We start from the raw sequence: 18,885 nt of genomic DNA on the forward strand, positions 1-18,885 counted from the left end.
TGTGGCACACCAAAAAATGTATTTTTTGCCAATTTGACAAAAAAATAGGTATAATTTTGATTGATTCACACCAGATGGCTACCGTTGTACTGGCTGTTGACATATTTTTCTCTAAAGGAAAAGAGGTCAGTGCCTGACTAAATAATCAGATATTGCATATTTTAAAAATTCTTGCACACACTGGTTGCAAATCGCTAACCTAGCTTGGTGAAACAAATTAGCAAGGAAAAAATACTGATTTCATTTAATAACATTTGTAGTAGTCTGGGATAATAATTTTGCATTACTTTTATTTTTCTAGCAATAAATTAAGGAAAACATTTACTATCATATTATGTTATTTTGAAATTAATAAATAAAGCAAGATTTTAAAGAGTTCTAATAAATATTCGTTTTCATTCAACACTTTAAAAACAAAGCAGCAAATCCTGTGCATCAAAAAGTTCCCATTTCTATACATGAAAATTGCTTAAAAATATACCTGCCAAATAAGCTAATAATTAATAATTGCTTTCATCTTTCAAAAATTCACATGGGAAGCAATTTAAATCTAAAACCGTCTCAGAGCAAGTGGCTAGCTTATTTTTATTTAGCAAGGACAACCAAAACTTGCTGTGTTGGGCTGCCCCCTACAGGTCTCAATATACCAATTTCTTTTAAAAGGAGCCTATGTAAGGAGTATCATTTGAGTTTTAAATTAAGAATATTAATACTAATATGCCCCGACTGGTGTAGCTCAGTGGATTGAGTGCTGGCCAGAGAACCAAGGGGTCACCAGTTTGATTCCCGGACACGGAACATGCATGGGTTGCGGGCCAGGTCCCAAGTTGGGGGCAGGCAATAGGCAACCACACATTGATGTTTCTTTCCCTCTCTTTCTCTCTCCCCATCTCTCTAAGACTAAATAAAATATTTTTAAAAAGAATACTCATACTACTGTAAAGTATTATTCATTCATATGTTTGTTCATTCATTCAAGCAGGAAAACAGTCTCTAAGAAACATCTATAAAGATACAGAGAGAAAAGAAACAGTTCCTTGTTCTCCAAAAATCCACAGGTGAAAGCTTACAGAGAACTGACATAGATTTCAGCAGATCAATGATATAATACTGCAAAATAGCTTAGAAATATCTACATTATACAATACTGCACATAGAAAAATAACTAAGCTGGAAATACAAGACCCAAGTTTTACTCCCATCTCTGCCACCAAATATCCAGTTGAACCCTGGATAAGAGTTTTGTGTGAGTTGTCTTATATCTAAAATTAGGAAGGTAAATTAGATGATTCCTAAAGGCTTCTTTTGGTTCTAATATTCTATAATTACATTTGCCATAATAAAAGCTACAAGAAAATGTTTTAACACAAAGTTAAGAGAAAGAAGAAATAGTTTCCACATGGTATGAAGAGTCGGAGCACCTATGAAAAAACCATGAAAGACTTCTTGGGGTCCGTGACATTGGAGGTGAGTTCAGAAGCATTCTGTGAGCTTTGGCTGGTGTGGCTCAGTGGACTGAGTGCCAGCCTGCAAACCAAAGAGTCGCAGGTTCAATTCCCAGTCAGGGCATATGCCTGGGTTGTGGGCTAGGTCTCCAGTAGGGGCATGCAAGAGGCAACCACACATTGATGTTTCTCTCCCTCCTGCTCTCTCCCTTTCCCCTCTCTCTAAAAATAAGCAAATAAAATCTTAAAAAGAATAAAAGAAGCATTCTGGGAGTAGAGGCTATTCCTAGAAGGAGTGAACATTGTAAGAAACTAAAACATCAAGCATGTTTGGGCAACAACATGTGATGGTATCTAGTTGGAATGTAGCTGTGTTTATGAAAATCAAACTCACAAGAACTAAAAGAGCAAATGGTAAGAAGGAGATGAATACAAATGGTTCTGTTGCATTACAACATACAATTCTAGGAAATGATCAAAAGTGATTCCAAGGTATTGAGTCCAGGAACTTGAAGGAAAGTGGTCAAGAAGTAGGGAACTGAAACAGAAAGAATACGTTATGTGAGTGACGTATTTTGCCGTGCGTAATGCACATGTTTTTGCCCAAATTTTTGAGGGGAAAATAAGGATGCACATTATACATGGGTATAAGGATTGCATACCATGGGTATAATAATCCTGTGTATCATGTGCGCAAAAACGTGGGTGTGCATTACACACGGCAAAATATAGTATTTGGTAGTGACAAGAAACAGGTTTTGGGAACCAAATAGAGCCTCATAGAGATGCTATGCAAAGACCAAATGTTGGGAGCTATTTGTTAGCTATGTTCCATTAGCCATAAAAATAAAAGCCTACAGGAAGCATGACAAGCCATCACTGTTGCTGATAAAGTAATTCACAGCAAAATTAAAATGACTTAACTCAATAACATCTAATAATAATTCAGCAAATAATTGGCAAAATTATTTACTATATACCAGGCACAACACTGTATTAAAAGAATTGTAGCCCTGACCAGTGTGGTTCAGTTTGCTGGGTGTCATCCAGCAAAGTGAAAGTTCATGGGTTCCATTCCTGGTCAGGACACATGCCTGGGTTGCGCGTTCAGTCCTTGGTTGGGGTGCATAAGAAGGCAACCAATATTTCTCTCCCTCTCTTCGTCCCTCCCTGCCCTTCTCTCTAAAAGGAAATAAAATCTTTAAAAATAAAAAATAAAAGAACTACATATAGTCTTTATAACAAGCACGTAAAATATTCTTATCCCTCTCTAACAGATGACAAAATTGAGGTCCAGAGATGTGAGGTGAATGCCCCAAATCACACAGCTAGTTGGGATATAAACTTAAAAACTTCTCTAACTTAACCACTTGCTATAGCAGTGAATGTTACAGATTCAATTCTTATAAATTTTTCAAATTTTCAATTTTTTAGAGAAACTATGTGGAAGAAAATTCCAAAGTAATCAAGAATATATGACTTAAAAAAATAGTCATCTCTCATTTATGGTAATATTCATGTTCTTAAGCAATATACTGAGTTAAAAATTTGGTATTTAGAAATAATTAGGAAGAACAGATCTCTCTTTTCAAAAACCTTAGAAAATTCCTTAAGTATTTATTTTCTTACCCAAATTTCTACAAAATCCACCTATCTAAATTTGAAGATTAATAATCATTAGAAGTGGTGATATTATCATTAATGGTAGAATAAGGACCTTAAATATCCATTTCTCTGTAAGAGTAATGAGAACACTGGCAAAAACTGTCAAAAATCTGAACTCATCTATGACAAATAAGCAACAGAATTAGTAATTTAAAGAACTGCCCACTAAGACCAGGACCAGATGGCTTCATGGGTGAATTCTACCAATTATTTAAAGATTTAACATCACCAGAAGTGTTAAATCTTCACAAACTCTCAAAATAGGAGTAATAGGGAACTCAATCTTATAAAGGGCATCTATGAGAAATGTACTGGCTAACATCATACTCAATAGTAAAAGATTATAAGCTTTCCCCTCTAAGATTAAAAAAAAAAAAGTCTGCTTTTCCACTTCTATTTTGACACTATAACTAGGGGTTCTGTTATGCAAGTGAGGCCAGAAAGAGAAGGAAAAGGCATTAAAAATGGGAAGGAAGCCCTGGCTGGTGTAGCTCAGTGGATTGAGTGTTGGCTGCGAACCAAAAGGTTGCTAGTTCGATTCCCAATCAGGGCACATGTCTGGGTTGTGAGCCAAGTCCCCAGTAGGAGGCATGAGAAAGGCAGCCACACATTGATACGTCTTTTTAAAAATATATATTTTATTGATTATACTGTTACAGTTGTCCCATTTCCCCCCGCTTCACTCCCCTCCTCCCTGCACCCCCCCCCTTTACTTCATGTCCATGGGTCATACATATTAAGTTCTTTGGCTTCTACATTTCCTATACTATTCTTACCCTCCCCCTATTTTCTACCTACCATTTATGCTACTTATTCTCTGTACCTTTCCCCCCTCTCTCCCCCTCCCACTCCCCTGTTGATAACCCTCCATGTGATCTCCATTTCTGTGATTCTGTTCCTGTTCTAGTGGTTTGCTTAGTTTGCTTTTGTTTTTATTTTAGGTGTGGTTGTTATTAACTGTGAGTTTGCTCTCATTTTACTGTTCACATTTTTTTATCTTCTTTTTCTTAGATAAATCCCTTTAACATTTCATATAATAAGGGCTTGGTGATGATGAACTCCTTTAACTTGACCTCATCTGAGAAGCACTTTATCTGCCCTTCCATTTTAAATGAAAGCTTTGCTGGATAGAGTAATCTTGGATGTAGGTCCTCGCCTTTCATGACTTGGAATACTTCTTTCCAGCTCTTTCTTGCCTGTAAGGTCTCTTTTGAGAAATCAGCTGACAGTCTTATGGGAACTCCTTTGTAGGTAACTCTGTCCTTTTCTCTTGCTGCTTGTAAGATTTTCTCCTTCTGTTTAATCTTGGGTAATATAATTATGATGTGCCTTGGTGTATGCTTCCTTGGGTCCAACTTGTTTGGGACTCTCTGAGCTTCCTGGACTTCCTGGAAGTCTATTTCCTTTGCCAGATTGGGGAAGTTCTCCTTCATTATTTGTTCAAATAAAATTTCAGTTTCTTGTTCTTCCTCTTCTCCTTCTGGTACCCCTATAATTCGGATGTGGGAAGGTTTCAAGATGTCCTGGATGTTCCTAAGCCTCTCATTTTTTTGAATTTTTGTTTCTCCATTCTTTTCTGGATGGATGTTTCTTTCTTCCTTCTGGTCCACACCGTTGATTTGAGTCCCAGTTTCCTTCCCGTCGCTATTAGTTCCCTGTACATTTTCCTTTATTTCACTTAGCATAGCCTTCATTTTTTCATCTAATTTGCGACCAAATTCAACCAATTCTGTGAGCATCCTGATTACCAGTGTTTTGAACTGTGCATCTGATGGGTTGGCTATCTCTTCATTGTTTAGTTGTATTTTTTCTGGAGCTTTGATCTGTTCTTTCATTTGGGCCATACTTTTTTTTTGTCTTGGTGAGCCTGTTACATAAAGGGGCAGAGCCTTAGGTGTTCACCGGGGCGGGGTAACGCTGGTCGCTGTGCTGTGATGCTGTACATGGGGGAGGGGCTGAGAGGGAGCAATGGCCTTTGCTCCTCTCTCTGCCAGTTTTCAGTTACTCCCTCTGCCACCCACAATCAAATTGGGCCCTTCTGGTGCTGATTCCCAAGTGCATGGGCTTATGCACACTCTAGGCTCCTGCGAGTCTCTCTAAGGAACTCTCCTGTGAAGCTGGGAGTTTCCCCCACTGCCGCCTCAACCCCCACAGGTGTTTTCAATCAGAGGTTTGAGGCTTTATTTCCCTGCGCTGGAGCCCTGGGTTGCGTGGTCTGTTTCACTCCCCGCCATTCCTCCCGGTTTATCTGTGTGCAAATGTGGGGCTGTGGGGTCTGCCAGCTGCAGCCTGGCCGGCCCTGTTCCACAATCCTCCACCCCACTGGGTCCGCCAGACACCGCCTTGCCAGGAGTCCTCTTGGTCCGGCTGCCCGTCTCCGCCCCTTCTATCGGTATGGATGAGTGTTTCTTCTTTATCTCCTTGGTTGTCAGACTTCCATACAGTTCGATTTTCTGTCAGTTCTGGTTGGTTTTTGTTGTTAAATTGTTGTTGTCCTTCTTTTGGTTGTGCAAGGAGGCGCAGTGTGTCTACCTATGCCTCCATCTTGGCCGGAAGTCCACACATTGATATTTCTTTCCCTCTCTTTCTCCTTCCCTTCCCCACTCTTTAAAAATAAATAAACAAAATCTTAAAAACAATTTTAAAAATGAGAATGAAGATCATTGGAAAAAAGTAAAACTATCTCTATTTGTAGTGACATGATATACATAGAAAATTCTAAGGAACCAGTAAAACAAAATATTACTTGTAATAAGCTAAGTAAGGCTGCATAATACAGGGTCGATACATAAAAATATTATTTATATACACTAGCAATGAACAATCCAAATACAACCATACCTCAGCACTTGTCAGCTTCAGAACTTGTCAAACCCTGTACTCACTGCAGTCTGCTGAGAAAAAATGTCTCAGCGCTCGGCACTTGCCTGAGGTTTGCCGCTCTCGCTAGAACTTGTATGATTCACAATACTGCCCCGCAAGTGAAAACGCTCTGGCATTCAGTACTCCTTGGCTTTGGTACTTGTAGTGAGTTGCGGAACAAGTTAACGAGTGCCGAGATACCACTACACAATAAAACATCATTGAAACATCACTGCAAAGCAGCACATGTTTGTGTAAGTGTTATCTTCACTTGGATAAGAAGTGCGGTTACTCTAAGAACTGGCTATCCATACTTTGTCTTTAAACATGAGATACAAATCCTATTTTTAAGCACAGATGTCTCAACATGTAAGTTAAGAATTAGACACCTTTCCTCAAAAATTAGTTCTATAATATCTTATATATAAAAAGACAACTGTACATGGAGGGGGTTCTGGGGGCATGGGAGCTTATTGCTTCCCCTTCTCCCCTCTACTCCCAATTCTATCTCCTACCCCAATGATTTTGAACTGGTATGCTCCATGAATTTTTAAAATATTAGGCAATACCTGACTATTTAGTCAGGGGCACTGACCTCTTTTCCCTTAGATTGTCAAATTAAAAAATGACAAGAGCCAACACAGCAATGGCCTTCCTGTATGAATGAATCAAAATTATAGCTATTTTTGGTCAAATCAGCAAAAATTATATTTTTCGGTGTGCTGCAAAATTTTAGTATATAAGTCGTTTACGTGTGCCATGAGATGAAAAAAGGTTGGAAGCAGCTCTCCTACCCAACACAGCACGTTTCCTGAGCTAAGGCAGCTGCTGGGGTGAGCAGGCAGGCAGGGCCTACATGGAGGGACCTACAAACCTCGGCAGTTGATTTAAGAAAACCTGAAAATCTATAAGAACACAAACAAAAGGTCAGATGGATGCATAGGCAGATAACTCTTTACTTCCTCACACAATCAAAAGAAGAATAACCACCAATTTAAAAACAAAAAAACAACCAGAACTGCCAGAAAACCGAACTGTATGGAAATCTGACAACCAAGGAGTTAAATAAAAAACATTCATCCAGACTGGTAGGAGGGGTGGAGATGGGCAGCCAGGGTGAAGAGGCTGTGAGGCAAGGCAGTAGCTGGAGGACCAGTAGGTCCCACATTTGCATGGGGATGAACTGGGAGGAACAAATGGGGAGTGAGACAGACCGTACAACCCAGGGTTCCAGTGTGGGAAAAGAGTTTCAAAACCTGGGGCTGTAAAAACCTGTGGGGGGCTGCAGCAGTGAGGGAAACTGCTAGTTTCACAGGGGAGTTCACTGGAGGGCCCCAAGGACCCTAGAACATATACAAACCCAAGCACCTGGGAATCAGCACCAGAAGGGTACTATTTGCTTGTGGATAGTGGGAGAAGTAACTGAAAGTTGGGCAAGAACCCACCAAGCAGCATTGTCCCCTCTTGAACCCCTCCCCCACATACAGTGACACAATGCAACAAAGTGGGTTGTCTCGCCCTGGCAAATACTTAAGGTTCTGCCCCTTACAATGTAACAGGTGTGCTGAGACAAAGAAATATGGCCCAAATGAAAGAACAGATCAAAACTCTAGAAAAAGAACACAGTGAGGAGGAGATAGCCAACCTACCAGTTGCAGAGTTCAAAACACTGGTAATAAGGATGCTCACAGAAATGATTGAGTACAGCCGCAAAAGAAGTGAAGGATATGCAAAATGAAATAAAGAAAAAAATACAGGGAACCAAGAGTGAAGGGACGGAAACCGGGACTCAAATCAACGATTTGGAACAAAAGGAAGAAATAAACATTCAACTGGAACAGAATGAAGAGATAACAATTCAAAAAAATGAGGAGAGGCTTAGGAACCTCTGGGACAATTTTAAATGTTCCAACATCCAAATTATAGTAGTGACAGTAGGGGAAGAGGAAGTGCAAGAAATTGAAAACTTATTTGAAAAAAAATGAAAGAAAACCTTCCCATCTGGCAAAGGAAATAGATTTGTAAGTCCAGGAAGCTCACAGAGTCTCAAACAAGTTGGACTCAAAGAGGAACACACCAAGACACATCATAATTAAATAACCCAAGATAAGGAGAGAATCTTAATAGTAGTAAGAGAAAAGGAAGAGAGTTACCTACAAAAGAGTTCCCATAAGACTATCAGCTGATATCTCAAAAGAAACCTTACGGGAAAGAAGTATTCAAACTCATGAAAAGCAAGGACCCACACCCAAGACTACTCTATCCATCAAAGCTATCTTTTAGAATGGAAGGGCAGATAAAGTGCTTGCCAGATGAGGTCAAGTTAACGGAGTTCATCATCACCAAGCCCTTGTTGTATGAAAGGTTATAGGGACTTATCTAAGAAAAAGATCAAAACTGTGAACAGTAAAATGACAACAAACTCACAACTATCAACAACTGAACCTAAAACAAAAACAAAAATGAAAAACTAAGCAAACAACTAGAACAGGAACAGAATCACAGAAATGGAGATCACATGGAGGGATATCAATTGGGAGGGGGAGAACGGTAGAAAAGGTACAGGGAATAAGAAACATAATTGGTAGGTACGAAATAGATGGGGAGGTTAAAAACAGTATAGGAAATGGAGAAGCCAAAGAACTTCTATGTACGAACCATGGACATGAACTAAGGGATGGCAGGCAATGCTGGAGGGAAGCACGATATAGGGCAGAGGAGGATAAAGGGGAGAGAATGGGACAAGTATAATAGCATAATCAATAAAATATACTTTAAAAAGAACATGCAACAAAATCTGAATAAGAAAGATGTATCATGCTCTTATGTGGGAAGATTTAATAACATAAGAAGGTGAATTCTACCAAAATTAAAATAGAAATGTAATATAGTTCCCCTTATAATCAAATAGGAAGCTATGGGGAATTAAATGATTTAAAAAGTCAAATGGAAAAATTAATGATGAAGAATAACCATGAAAGGGATGAAAAAGGGGGTGAATTTCCCCAATATATATCAAAATAATATAAAAATAATGCTGGCATGAGAATAAACACACACAGAGTCCAGAAATAGATCCCAGTAGTCAAACTATTTTAATGTAAAACAGAAGTGGCATTTTTATCCATAAGAAAACGATAGTTTGTATCAGGAGTTAATACACTATGGCCTGAAAGCCAAACTGTGCCCTTTGCCTGTTTTTGTAAATCACGTTGTACTGGAACACAGCCATGCCCATCATCTGCAAACTGTCTATGACTGCTTTCAAGCTACAAAGTTATGCAGCTGCGACAGAGACCATCTGGTGTGCAAAGCTGAAAATATTTACTATCTGGCTCTTTAAAGAAAAACTTTGCCAACCTTTAGTTTATATAATAAATGATCCTGTTACAGCAAGCTATCACCTGGAAGAAAATAAAGCTCTACCCTTACATTTCACACAATATTTAAAAATAAGTTCCAGATGAATTAAAGACTTACATATTTTTAAAAATCAATCTTACAAGAAAAGACAGGTAAGAAAACTGTGTAATCTGTAGATGTACAGGGAGAGGCCTTCTTAACAAAGAAAGAAATCCATACACTACTAAGAAAAAGATATACTTGGCTAAATAGTTAAAAACCTTTTTATATAAAGATACTTTCAAAATGAAGACAAACATTATAGTTGTGATTATGTTTATAAACTGTTTTACAGGAAAATGGTTAATATATACAAAAAATAACCTCTATAAAACAATACAAATAACCTAGAAGAAAACACAAAACATGAGGCGATTTACAGGAAAACAAATCCACGTGGCCAGCAAAGGTGAATGGATGCACAGGCTTATTACTAAGTATGAAGAAATACTAACTACAGTAAAAATGAGATCGTCTCCTTATATGTCCAAGAGTTATTATGCCCTTTGCGGATGTTCTATAAGGAGAGAAACATACTTTTGTACCTTGTTGGTAGAAATCTGAATTCATACATTTTTGTAAAGTAACCTGGCAACATTTTTTAAAAATTTATATACTCTCTGCCTTTTGACTGAAAAATCCATTCTTGGGTATCCATCCCATAGACCTAAAAGAATACATATGTAATGCTGTTTGTGGTGAAAAAAACTGGAAACAAATAAACTGGAAATTAATTTATCAACAAGGAATATTAAACATATTATAGTATGAATATACACCAAACGTAATATAGACATTAAAACAAGAAATTGAGTACTACAATCCAATAACAAAAAAAACCCCAATCTGATTTTAAAAATGGGCAAAACATCTGAACATGTTCCAGATGAATCACAGACTTACATATAAAAGTCTTTGTATATATTTCTCCAAAGATACACAAATATTCAAAAAGTACATGAAAAATACTCAACATCACTAATAAGCAAAATGCAAATCAAAACCACAATGAGATACCACTTCCCACCCATTAGGATGGCTACTATAAAAAGCAAAGAACAAGTGTTGCTGAAGATGTGGAGAAAATGGAACCCTTGTGTACTGTTACTAGAAACATAAAACCATAAAACAGTGCAGCTACTATGGAGAATAGTATGGCAGTTCCTTAAAAATTTTAAAATAGAATTACCACATGAAAGTAGGTTTTCAAGAAAAAAAATTTGTATGCCCATTTTAATAGTTAATTTTATATCAACATGGTTGGACCAAGGTACCCAGAGATATTTAGTCAACATTATTCTGGATGTTTTTGTGAAAAAGTGTTTTTTATTACATTAGTATTTTTTTAAAGATTTTATTTATTTATTTTTAGAGAGAGGGGAAGGGAGGAAAAAACAGAGGGAGAGAAACACCAATGTGTGGTGGCCTCTCCCACACCCCCTACCTGGAGACCTGGTCCGCAACCTAGGCATGTGCCCTGACTGGGAACTAAACCTGCGACTCTTTGGTTTGCAGGCCACTCAATCCACTGAGCCACACCAGCCAGGGCTGGATGAGTTTAATAAGTAAATTGGTTAACTCTAAGTAAAGCAAATGACCCTTCATACTGGGGGTGAGCCTTGACTAATCAGTTGAAGGCCTTAAAAGAAATCTCTCTCCACATTCTGTTGGTTCTGTTTCTCTGGACAACCCTGACTAATATACCCATGTTCACAGCAGTATTAATCACAATAACTAAAAGGCAAAAGAAACCCTTGTGTCTGTCCACTGATACTAAGTAAAATGTGGTGTGTATATATATACATGCTACAACATGGATGAACTTTGACAATACGTTAAATGAAATAAGCAAGTCACTCACAAAAACTTTATGATTCCACTTACATGAAGTAACTAGAGGATTCAAATTCATAGCTGTTGTTTATAGAGTAGAGTTTCAGTTTTCAAGATGAGAAGTGTTCTAGAGACTGAATGCACGAATGTGCTTAATACTGCTGAAGTATATACACTTACAAATGGCTGAAGATAGTAAATTTTATGTTATATATATATCCACAACAATTAAAAAATTTTAAAACAATTTAAAGAAAGGTATTATAAATAACTCTAAAAATATTAAGTAACATATGATCAGCTGTGGAACAGAGTATATTTACATTCTATCCTGCTAAAGATATTAAATATCTCTGCACAGTTCAAAGTGTATTACAAATTAGTCAGTGTTTCTTTTTAAAATGACCAAAAAAATGAAATTAAAAGCACTAATATTCAGTTTACTGCCCAAATGAAGTCCTTCCTCTTGTCCTTTGGCCTTTCTGCTAGATATTATTGCAGGATATTACATAACTAAAGTGGAAAACAATGAAAGAACAGAATTATAATTTCTTACCAAAACCCCCACCATACTGGAGGAGGAAGAGGAATCCTAACAAATGACACTGTAATTTGCCACACATTTCTATTGTCCTCACTTTAACTTTATCAGAAAACAAGTCCTGCCCTGGCTGGTGTGGCTCAGTGGATTAAGTGTTGTTCTGTGGACTAAAAGGTCACCAGTTTGATTCCCAGTCAGGGCACATGCCTGGCTTTCGGACCAGGGCCCTAGTTGGGGGTGTGCAAGAGGCAATCAACGGATATATCTCTCACACATCAATATTTCTCTCCTCTTTCTCCCTCCTTCCCCCTCTCTCTAAAAATAAATAAATAAAATCTTTAAAAAATTAATTTAAACTGAAAAAAAAGATAACACATTCTGTTTATCAGCTTCATGTTTTTGTTTAAAACTAAAAGCATCCTCTGGATTTATTTTAATGTCTAGAATAACATATAGAACAAAGTAGGCAATTAAATACTCCTTATTGAATAAATATGAACAGATATTCAAATTATGGTCTGATATTTACCTCCGCAGCCTTATTCCTACCCCTCAACTCTGGGCTCAGACCAACAGGTTGCCCACATCCTTACAATGTGCCCTCTGCCTACAAAGGTGTTCTCATCACTCTCTACCTTAATTCCACCCATTTGTCACATCTCAAGAGATATAATACTTTATCAAGGAAGCCCTCTCCGCCCTCTCAAACTAGATCAAATTCCTCAGAGACATTAGACTTCTACTGCACTATCTACCTCTCCTTCACAGTACCAATCACAGCTGTGATTCTATATTTGTTTATATACTAACATGGGTGATATATGCTATTAATCACTACCTGGATCCCTGTGCATGCAAATATTTTTGAGTAAATGAACTTACTGAATTAATGAATGGATAGGACAAACTTTTCTTATACAAAGTACATTGGCAGGTTAACATTTATAAATCTACTGCTCTTTGGAAAACAAAAATAATGTGCCAAATACTTGCCCTGCAAGCTAAATACCAATGCCTGAGAACCTCAGTCATTGTACAATCTTTTTAACAGGTATCTTCATTAATCACCATCTGTTTACATGTGCTATTCTAAATAACATTTTAGTTACATTTCTGAAACACTTCCTGCCATTAACCTCATCTCTAGAATACTGGCTATTATGAAGCACCTGGATTTCAGGCACAGACTTGAAACTCACACACCAAACTAAACTGTTATGTAAATGACAGAAATGACACATTTTGGTCCGTAAGGGGTATCTAGGCTACTTTTGGATTTATTTTACTTTTACCACTAAAACTCTGTCACTAGACTATAGTCATTTTGAGTCCATGACAATTGAATTATCATGGGCACATGAAAAAGAACTAGTTTTCCAACAGTCTGTGAAAAAGTCAGCCTTTAAACAGTATCACCAGTTAAGAGATTTTCTAGGTTTCTATCAACTTTATTTGGTCAAGGTGGACTTCACTTTATGGGATAATTATGTCCTAAAAATTCCATAATCTTAATTTTTATAAGTAAAACCGTATTTTGTTAAGTCTCACCTAGCTCTGAATTCTAGCACTTCCATTTTTCATTTGTGTGCTACTGAGGAATTGACTTCAAAGTCTCTCAGCTTCAGTTTCTTTTATATAAAATCAGATAATGATCCTTATATCATCGTAAGACGGTTTTGAGGCTTCCAAAGATAAAATGGGCTTAACCCAAGCATGCTCAGTGCCCTTCCTTTTTACCCCTTGCTACAGAGGAATTCTCTCAGGATTCTGCAAAGAAAAAAATTACTTTAGCAAAATTATGACCTTCATTTATCTTATTAAAACCTGGATTTTCAGGTTTTATTTAAATTTATTTACTATCTTAAAGTTTCAAATAGTACAGGGATTTATGTCTAGCATGTTAAAGAAAAGGTACAGATTAATCGAAATGCAGCATAAGTAAAAGCTACGTAAATCAATGGAGTATGCCAACCACGAAAACAAATCAGCTGTGACAGAGTTAGCAACAGAAATCTATGTTACTGTAAGATCACGTAAGTAGGAAAATGGAAAGCAGAGCCTACCTTCCTTTGGTTAAGGCAAGCATAAGGAACTGAAAATACAAAATAGGGTATGGAAAAAGGCAGGAAATGAACAGTTGGGGGAAACTAAAGCTCCTAAATTTTTTTACTCACATACCTATCTCACTTCTAAAATTTTAACAAATTCAAGTAAGAACCAAACTGGAAATGGGTAAAGCCAACAAGAAAGTTATATAAGTCAGTTGAAAACTTCAGGTTCTGTCTCCTATTTGAGGGAAAAATGTGCATTCATCTTGACACAGGAAAGATCAGGCAGCAATCTGCGCGAACACAGGCCCCACCTGGCAGCCACATTTCATCAAGCAAATTTTGAGAATTCTCTAGCTTCCCACTTTCTATCTAATTATAGAACTTTATAAAAACCATTCTCTCTCATACACATTCTCTTTTTCTCTCCCCCCTCCCTCTCTCTCACATTCTCTCTCTCTAAATCCCTCTGTATTATGACACCACAGGAAGAGGTATGGATACAGCTGACAGTTTTCCCCAGACAAGAATGTGAATGTGAAAAGGAAGATCTTTCTGTACATCTGCACTACTGTTCTCACAATAATCCCTATGTTAAGTAACAGTATAACACACTTCTCCTACAGGAGCTTAAAGTATTCACAATATAGAAACTACAGTGTAGTTAAATAGACATGCCAGAACCCAACCATCCACACAAGTGCCGGGAGGTACATATCTCAATTGGTTCTGGAACTTTTGGGGAGGTCTGCGATATATTTTATTCAACTACTCCACAAATAAGGTACTTTGCTGAACTCTGGGAATTCATTATGGCACATTACTGTGGAGGTTGTGGTACAAAAGAGTAGCCCCAAATTAACTATTAATTACTGAGCAATAATTTAATGAATTAACAAATGTTCACAAATGCCTACTACATGCCAGGCACTTTTTAGACCCTGGACACACAGCACGAACAAAACAATTACTCTGCCTTCAAAAAAGATGAACATGCTGAAAAGTATGAATTTCATTTTTAGTAGTGAGTAAAAGTCATATGGCACCATAATCACTTGAGTCAAACAGTGCCATAAAGGACTCTTGTACAAATGAGGAATCTGCTCTGAAAACAGGAGTTTAAATGTCTTTTAAAAAAGAGCATCACCGATACAATGACGTAAATTGGTCACAAGGCTTCTTTAAAAACAACTGCAACCAGATAGATGTATAAGCTCCCCCAGTCACGCCCCTTTCACCCTACGGATGAGGAAACAGAGGCCCAGCGAGACTGCCTGGTGTGAAAACAAAGTGTCAGTGTCAGGCCTCCCAGAGCTTCGGAGGCCTCCTTCTAGTTCCGTGCTCTTCTAGGAAACACCTGTTTTCCCAGGGTAACTGCTTGATCCTTTTTGTCTCCCAATATTTTCCAGCTTTCTGAACTGGGTGAGGTTTACATGTAGTTACGAACTGTCAAACTAGGAGACGGAAGCAAAAAGAGGTCAAAATTAAATAAGACAAAACGGTGATCTCGGTCATGCATTATTTTCTTAAGCAACCCTTCCAACAGCTCTTTTCTTCTTGTTCCTACTCTTCTCCCATCATTTTAGTTAATGTTAAAAGTGGTTTTTGTTCTTCAACGGCTACAACAGCACTGCCTTTGTTAAAACCAGCATACAACTAAAATCAAGGAAACTCTGCTAGCTTTTCCAGTTTTGAATTATTTGATCCATAAAGTCTTTTTCAGTTTTAAAATTATGTGATCCTTGATACTTTCAATACTCCAGGATTCAATTAAATAAGTACTCATGAAGCACCTACAGTGTACAAACCCTGTGCTAAGTCCTACTACACAGATACTTTAAAAAACATGTGACCTTACCTCAAGTATGTTACTAGCATGTTGAGGCTATTAGTGTATCCAGGGCGCTAACTAGATCAATAACTATCTTAACTTGGGCAAAGCACTGAACCTGTACAGGCCTAGACAGAGAAGTAATTTTCAAACTGTGTTTCAGAATTTCTATAGTCAACGCTACAACTATGGGGCCCAAGAGGAGAGAGTCAAGCCACCCACGTCAACCCCGTTAGTCCCCATCCACCCACCCCTTCTAGGTTCAGAACCAAAGAGGGTGTGGCTTAAAAAAAATTTGAAATTCACCCAGAAAACTTAAGGACTACTCTAAAATTCTATGATAACCTGTTGTTTTTAACCTATATTTTAATCACCATTACTTATGTCAGTGATGGTGAAGAAATCCCTGTAAGATTTACAGACTACATAAAAAAATCTTACCCACTATAAAAATTATACTTAGCCCATAAAACCTGACTCTATTTTGGCTTTTCTCTGTGGAATAACGAAAGTATATCACTACTGAATCCAGTTCTGAAAAACTACCCTAAAGCTTCTTTTAAGGAATACTTAGGTGGTAAGTGCAGACTCATCTAATGTGAGATAATTCTTTTCTCAGTACACAACTAAGCTTCCTGCAGTCTCTCTTGATTTTTTTTTAAATGGAAATGCAGGAACCGTTCTATTTGGCCACAGTGGAACAGAATACTTACCAAAACTATTAGACTCCTCTTCTTGGCAGCTAGCTTTACTCCTTGCTGTAGAGAGAAGACTGAGACTTTCCCACCTGAGCAGAACAAATTTTCCCTTCCTTTCCTAAACAGTTCTCTGCACACCTCTCCTCTGCTGGCTTAACCTTTCCTGGTTAATTCCAATTCTCAACTGTCGTGCTTCACTGATTATTTTCCTTCTTATTTGATAAGACATATTCTCCCATAAAATAACCTAAAAAGCTTTTCTGTCTTAGCTGTCCCAAGACTTTGATTGTTTTATGACACTGTGGATGACCCATGGCTTATAATGCATTGTGTTTACTATCACTTAGTGACACTTTAGGGTGCAGCTTTATGGAAACTTTTTTTTTTTTTTTTTTTTTTTTACTGTAGGTAAGGTGTAAAGGATTTTGTCCCGTCCCCTCTAAATGAAATTTCTTTCCTATATAATGCCCAAGAAGTTTAGCTTTCCTTGACAACCTAGTAGGTTACAAAAAGCTCGAGGTCAAATTTGCAGGTCAATTTTAATAAATTTGAGGGTCTCACTTAATCATAGCTGATATAATTTCATGCTGAATTTCCATTTTGTTTTTTGTAAAATGTCTCAGATTCTTCAAGATACAAGATAAAGTATAAATAAACAAAGTATGGTATTTCCGAACCCACTGTGTAATTTCTGTGCTTAACAAAGAGACTTGTAGAATTAAAATTTTATTTTCCTATTAAAAAAGGAAGCAGAGGAGGAGTGTGGCTAATTAGATAATGTGGTCTTATTCCATTGGGCATTTTTCTCACTTTATGAATTTGTGAACTAAAAATAGTCTACCTGTCATTACGTTAATGAAATCAATGAAAAGTAACCTTAAGTCAGAAGCACTTTTCATTCTTTGAGTATACTGGGATTTTTGTTTCCTTGTTTGCAATTAGACAATCTGTTTCTTCTACATGATAGTTCTACAAAAGATTTAAAAATAACTATCAAAGTAACTATGAACAAAGACTGTGGGACACTGAAAATGGCTACAAAGACAAGTCATGACACTACCTCTTTGAGTTTGAACGAAGTTCTGCTAGAATACAGTTTATGTTTTTGGTATTATATTTCCAATTCCTATTCTTAACTTTGTTTTCATAATAAGTAACTTGCTTTCTGTAATACCATTCGTTCAACAAAAATAAACTATCTGATACATGAGAAACGCACAGGAGTTTTAACGTACTCTACAGAAACATGGTGTTTCTTTACCCCATGAAAGGGTGCTCATTGCAAGGAGTACCTATCACCTATTTTACTGCACAACAATGAAGACTCTTGATTCTTCTCATCTGTGGTCCGTCCTTACAGCCACCACAAACACTGAACTAGCAATGCTGAACCACTGCTCCTAGGGAGATACAGGGTCGGGTTACTGCAAACCTCTGGTCACATGTTCTTCAACTGATCAATAACTTTGTTTTATGTGTGTTTTTGTGTAAAGACAGCACTTCAGCACTACACTTGGGAGCTATTTTTAATACCAACATCACTGACAAAAAGCAAAAAATGTGAAAAATGTAGCACTAAGTAGAGTCACTAGTTCACAGTGTGAGAGAAGAAACAAGAAGGCAACAGCAATGCCGAGAATGTGTGCACTGGGCAAATCAAATTCTTCGTCCCTCTGCACAGGTCCACGATAGACAGCACTGCTGAGGGCTGGCTGCAGGGCTGCAGGTGAATTTTAGCAAGCGGGCAAATCTGCAAGTACAGACTCTGTGAATAATGAGGATCAACTGAATATGAGACAAGTATTTCAGAGCAGTCACTCATTTGATTGCCACCAACAGAAAGACGTCTGGAAAGCCCTAAGAAATACTATTCAGTTACTATGCAAACTTAAAGAGTTTTGGACTAGACTGCTTTAAGAAGTAAGACGTCTGAGGCTTTCGTAAGTTGTTATTGTTAAAAATGTTACTTCCTACCTGATATATTCTAAAAGGGATGTAACGAAATCCATTTTCTTCTGCAGGATATTCCATGAGTTTCCGATTGATGGCCCAAAACTGGTCAAATCTGTCTGTAATGATAAATTATTAAACATAAATAACATTCAAATGTAATACTTCACATGAAGAGATGAAAATCTTTAAACATTTACCTCTTAGAAGTTTTTAAAAGGACATCACTTGTGTGCTATTTTTTTTCTTAAGCTTATGTTTAACTAAATACAAAGACAGAAAAAATAATTTTTACATTATTGTTTCTTCTTCCTAGATAATTCACATAAACATTTTTTCTTGTAAGAGAAACCCTAGCAGATTATGACTACATGTGTTATCAAGGCAGAAGACACCAAAAACTTCAGACAGGGTGGACGTCTTGATAGTCTTTGTTGTACTCCTACTGCCTAAAGTACAAAGGCAACAGCTTCGAGTGACCTAAATTCTAATCAGAACTTGGTTAAAGAAACAAAGTCCAAGTACCAAACACAGTAAACATGAAACAGAAAAAAAAAAAAACTGATAAAATTATGGGAAATGCTTTGAAAGAAATTAAACAATACCATTT

The 18,885-nt window shown here is 37.3% G+C and overlaps 1 protein-coding gene across 3 annotated transcripts in view; it reads right to left on the reverse strand.

Annotated features, from left to right (window-relative positions):
- The window catches only part of ATG5 (autophagy related 5), a 119,561-nt gene that overhangs the window by 40,857 nt on the left and 59,819 nt on the right, over nt 1-18,885 (reverse strand). For all 3 annotated transcript variants that reach the window (XM_024551773.3, XM_024551774.3, XM_053913728.1), the window contains one exon: nt 18,300-18,394. In XM_024551773.3, the coding sequence (XP_024407541.1) occupies nt 18,300-18,394 (95 nt within the window). The remainder of the gene's footprint in view (nt 1-18,299; nt 18,395-18,885) is intronic.

The sequence above is a fragment of the Desmodus rotundus genome, chromosome 11, assembly GCF_022682495.2.
Source record: "Desmodus rotundus isolate HL8 chromosome 11, HLdesRot8A.1, whole genome shotgun sequence".
NCBI lineage: Eukaryota > Metazoa > Chordata > Mammalia > Chiroptera > Phyllostomidae > Desmodus > Desmodus rotundus.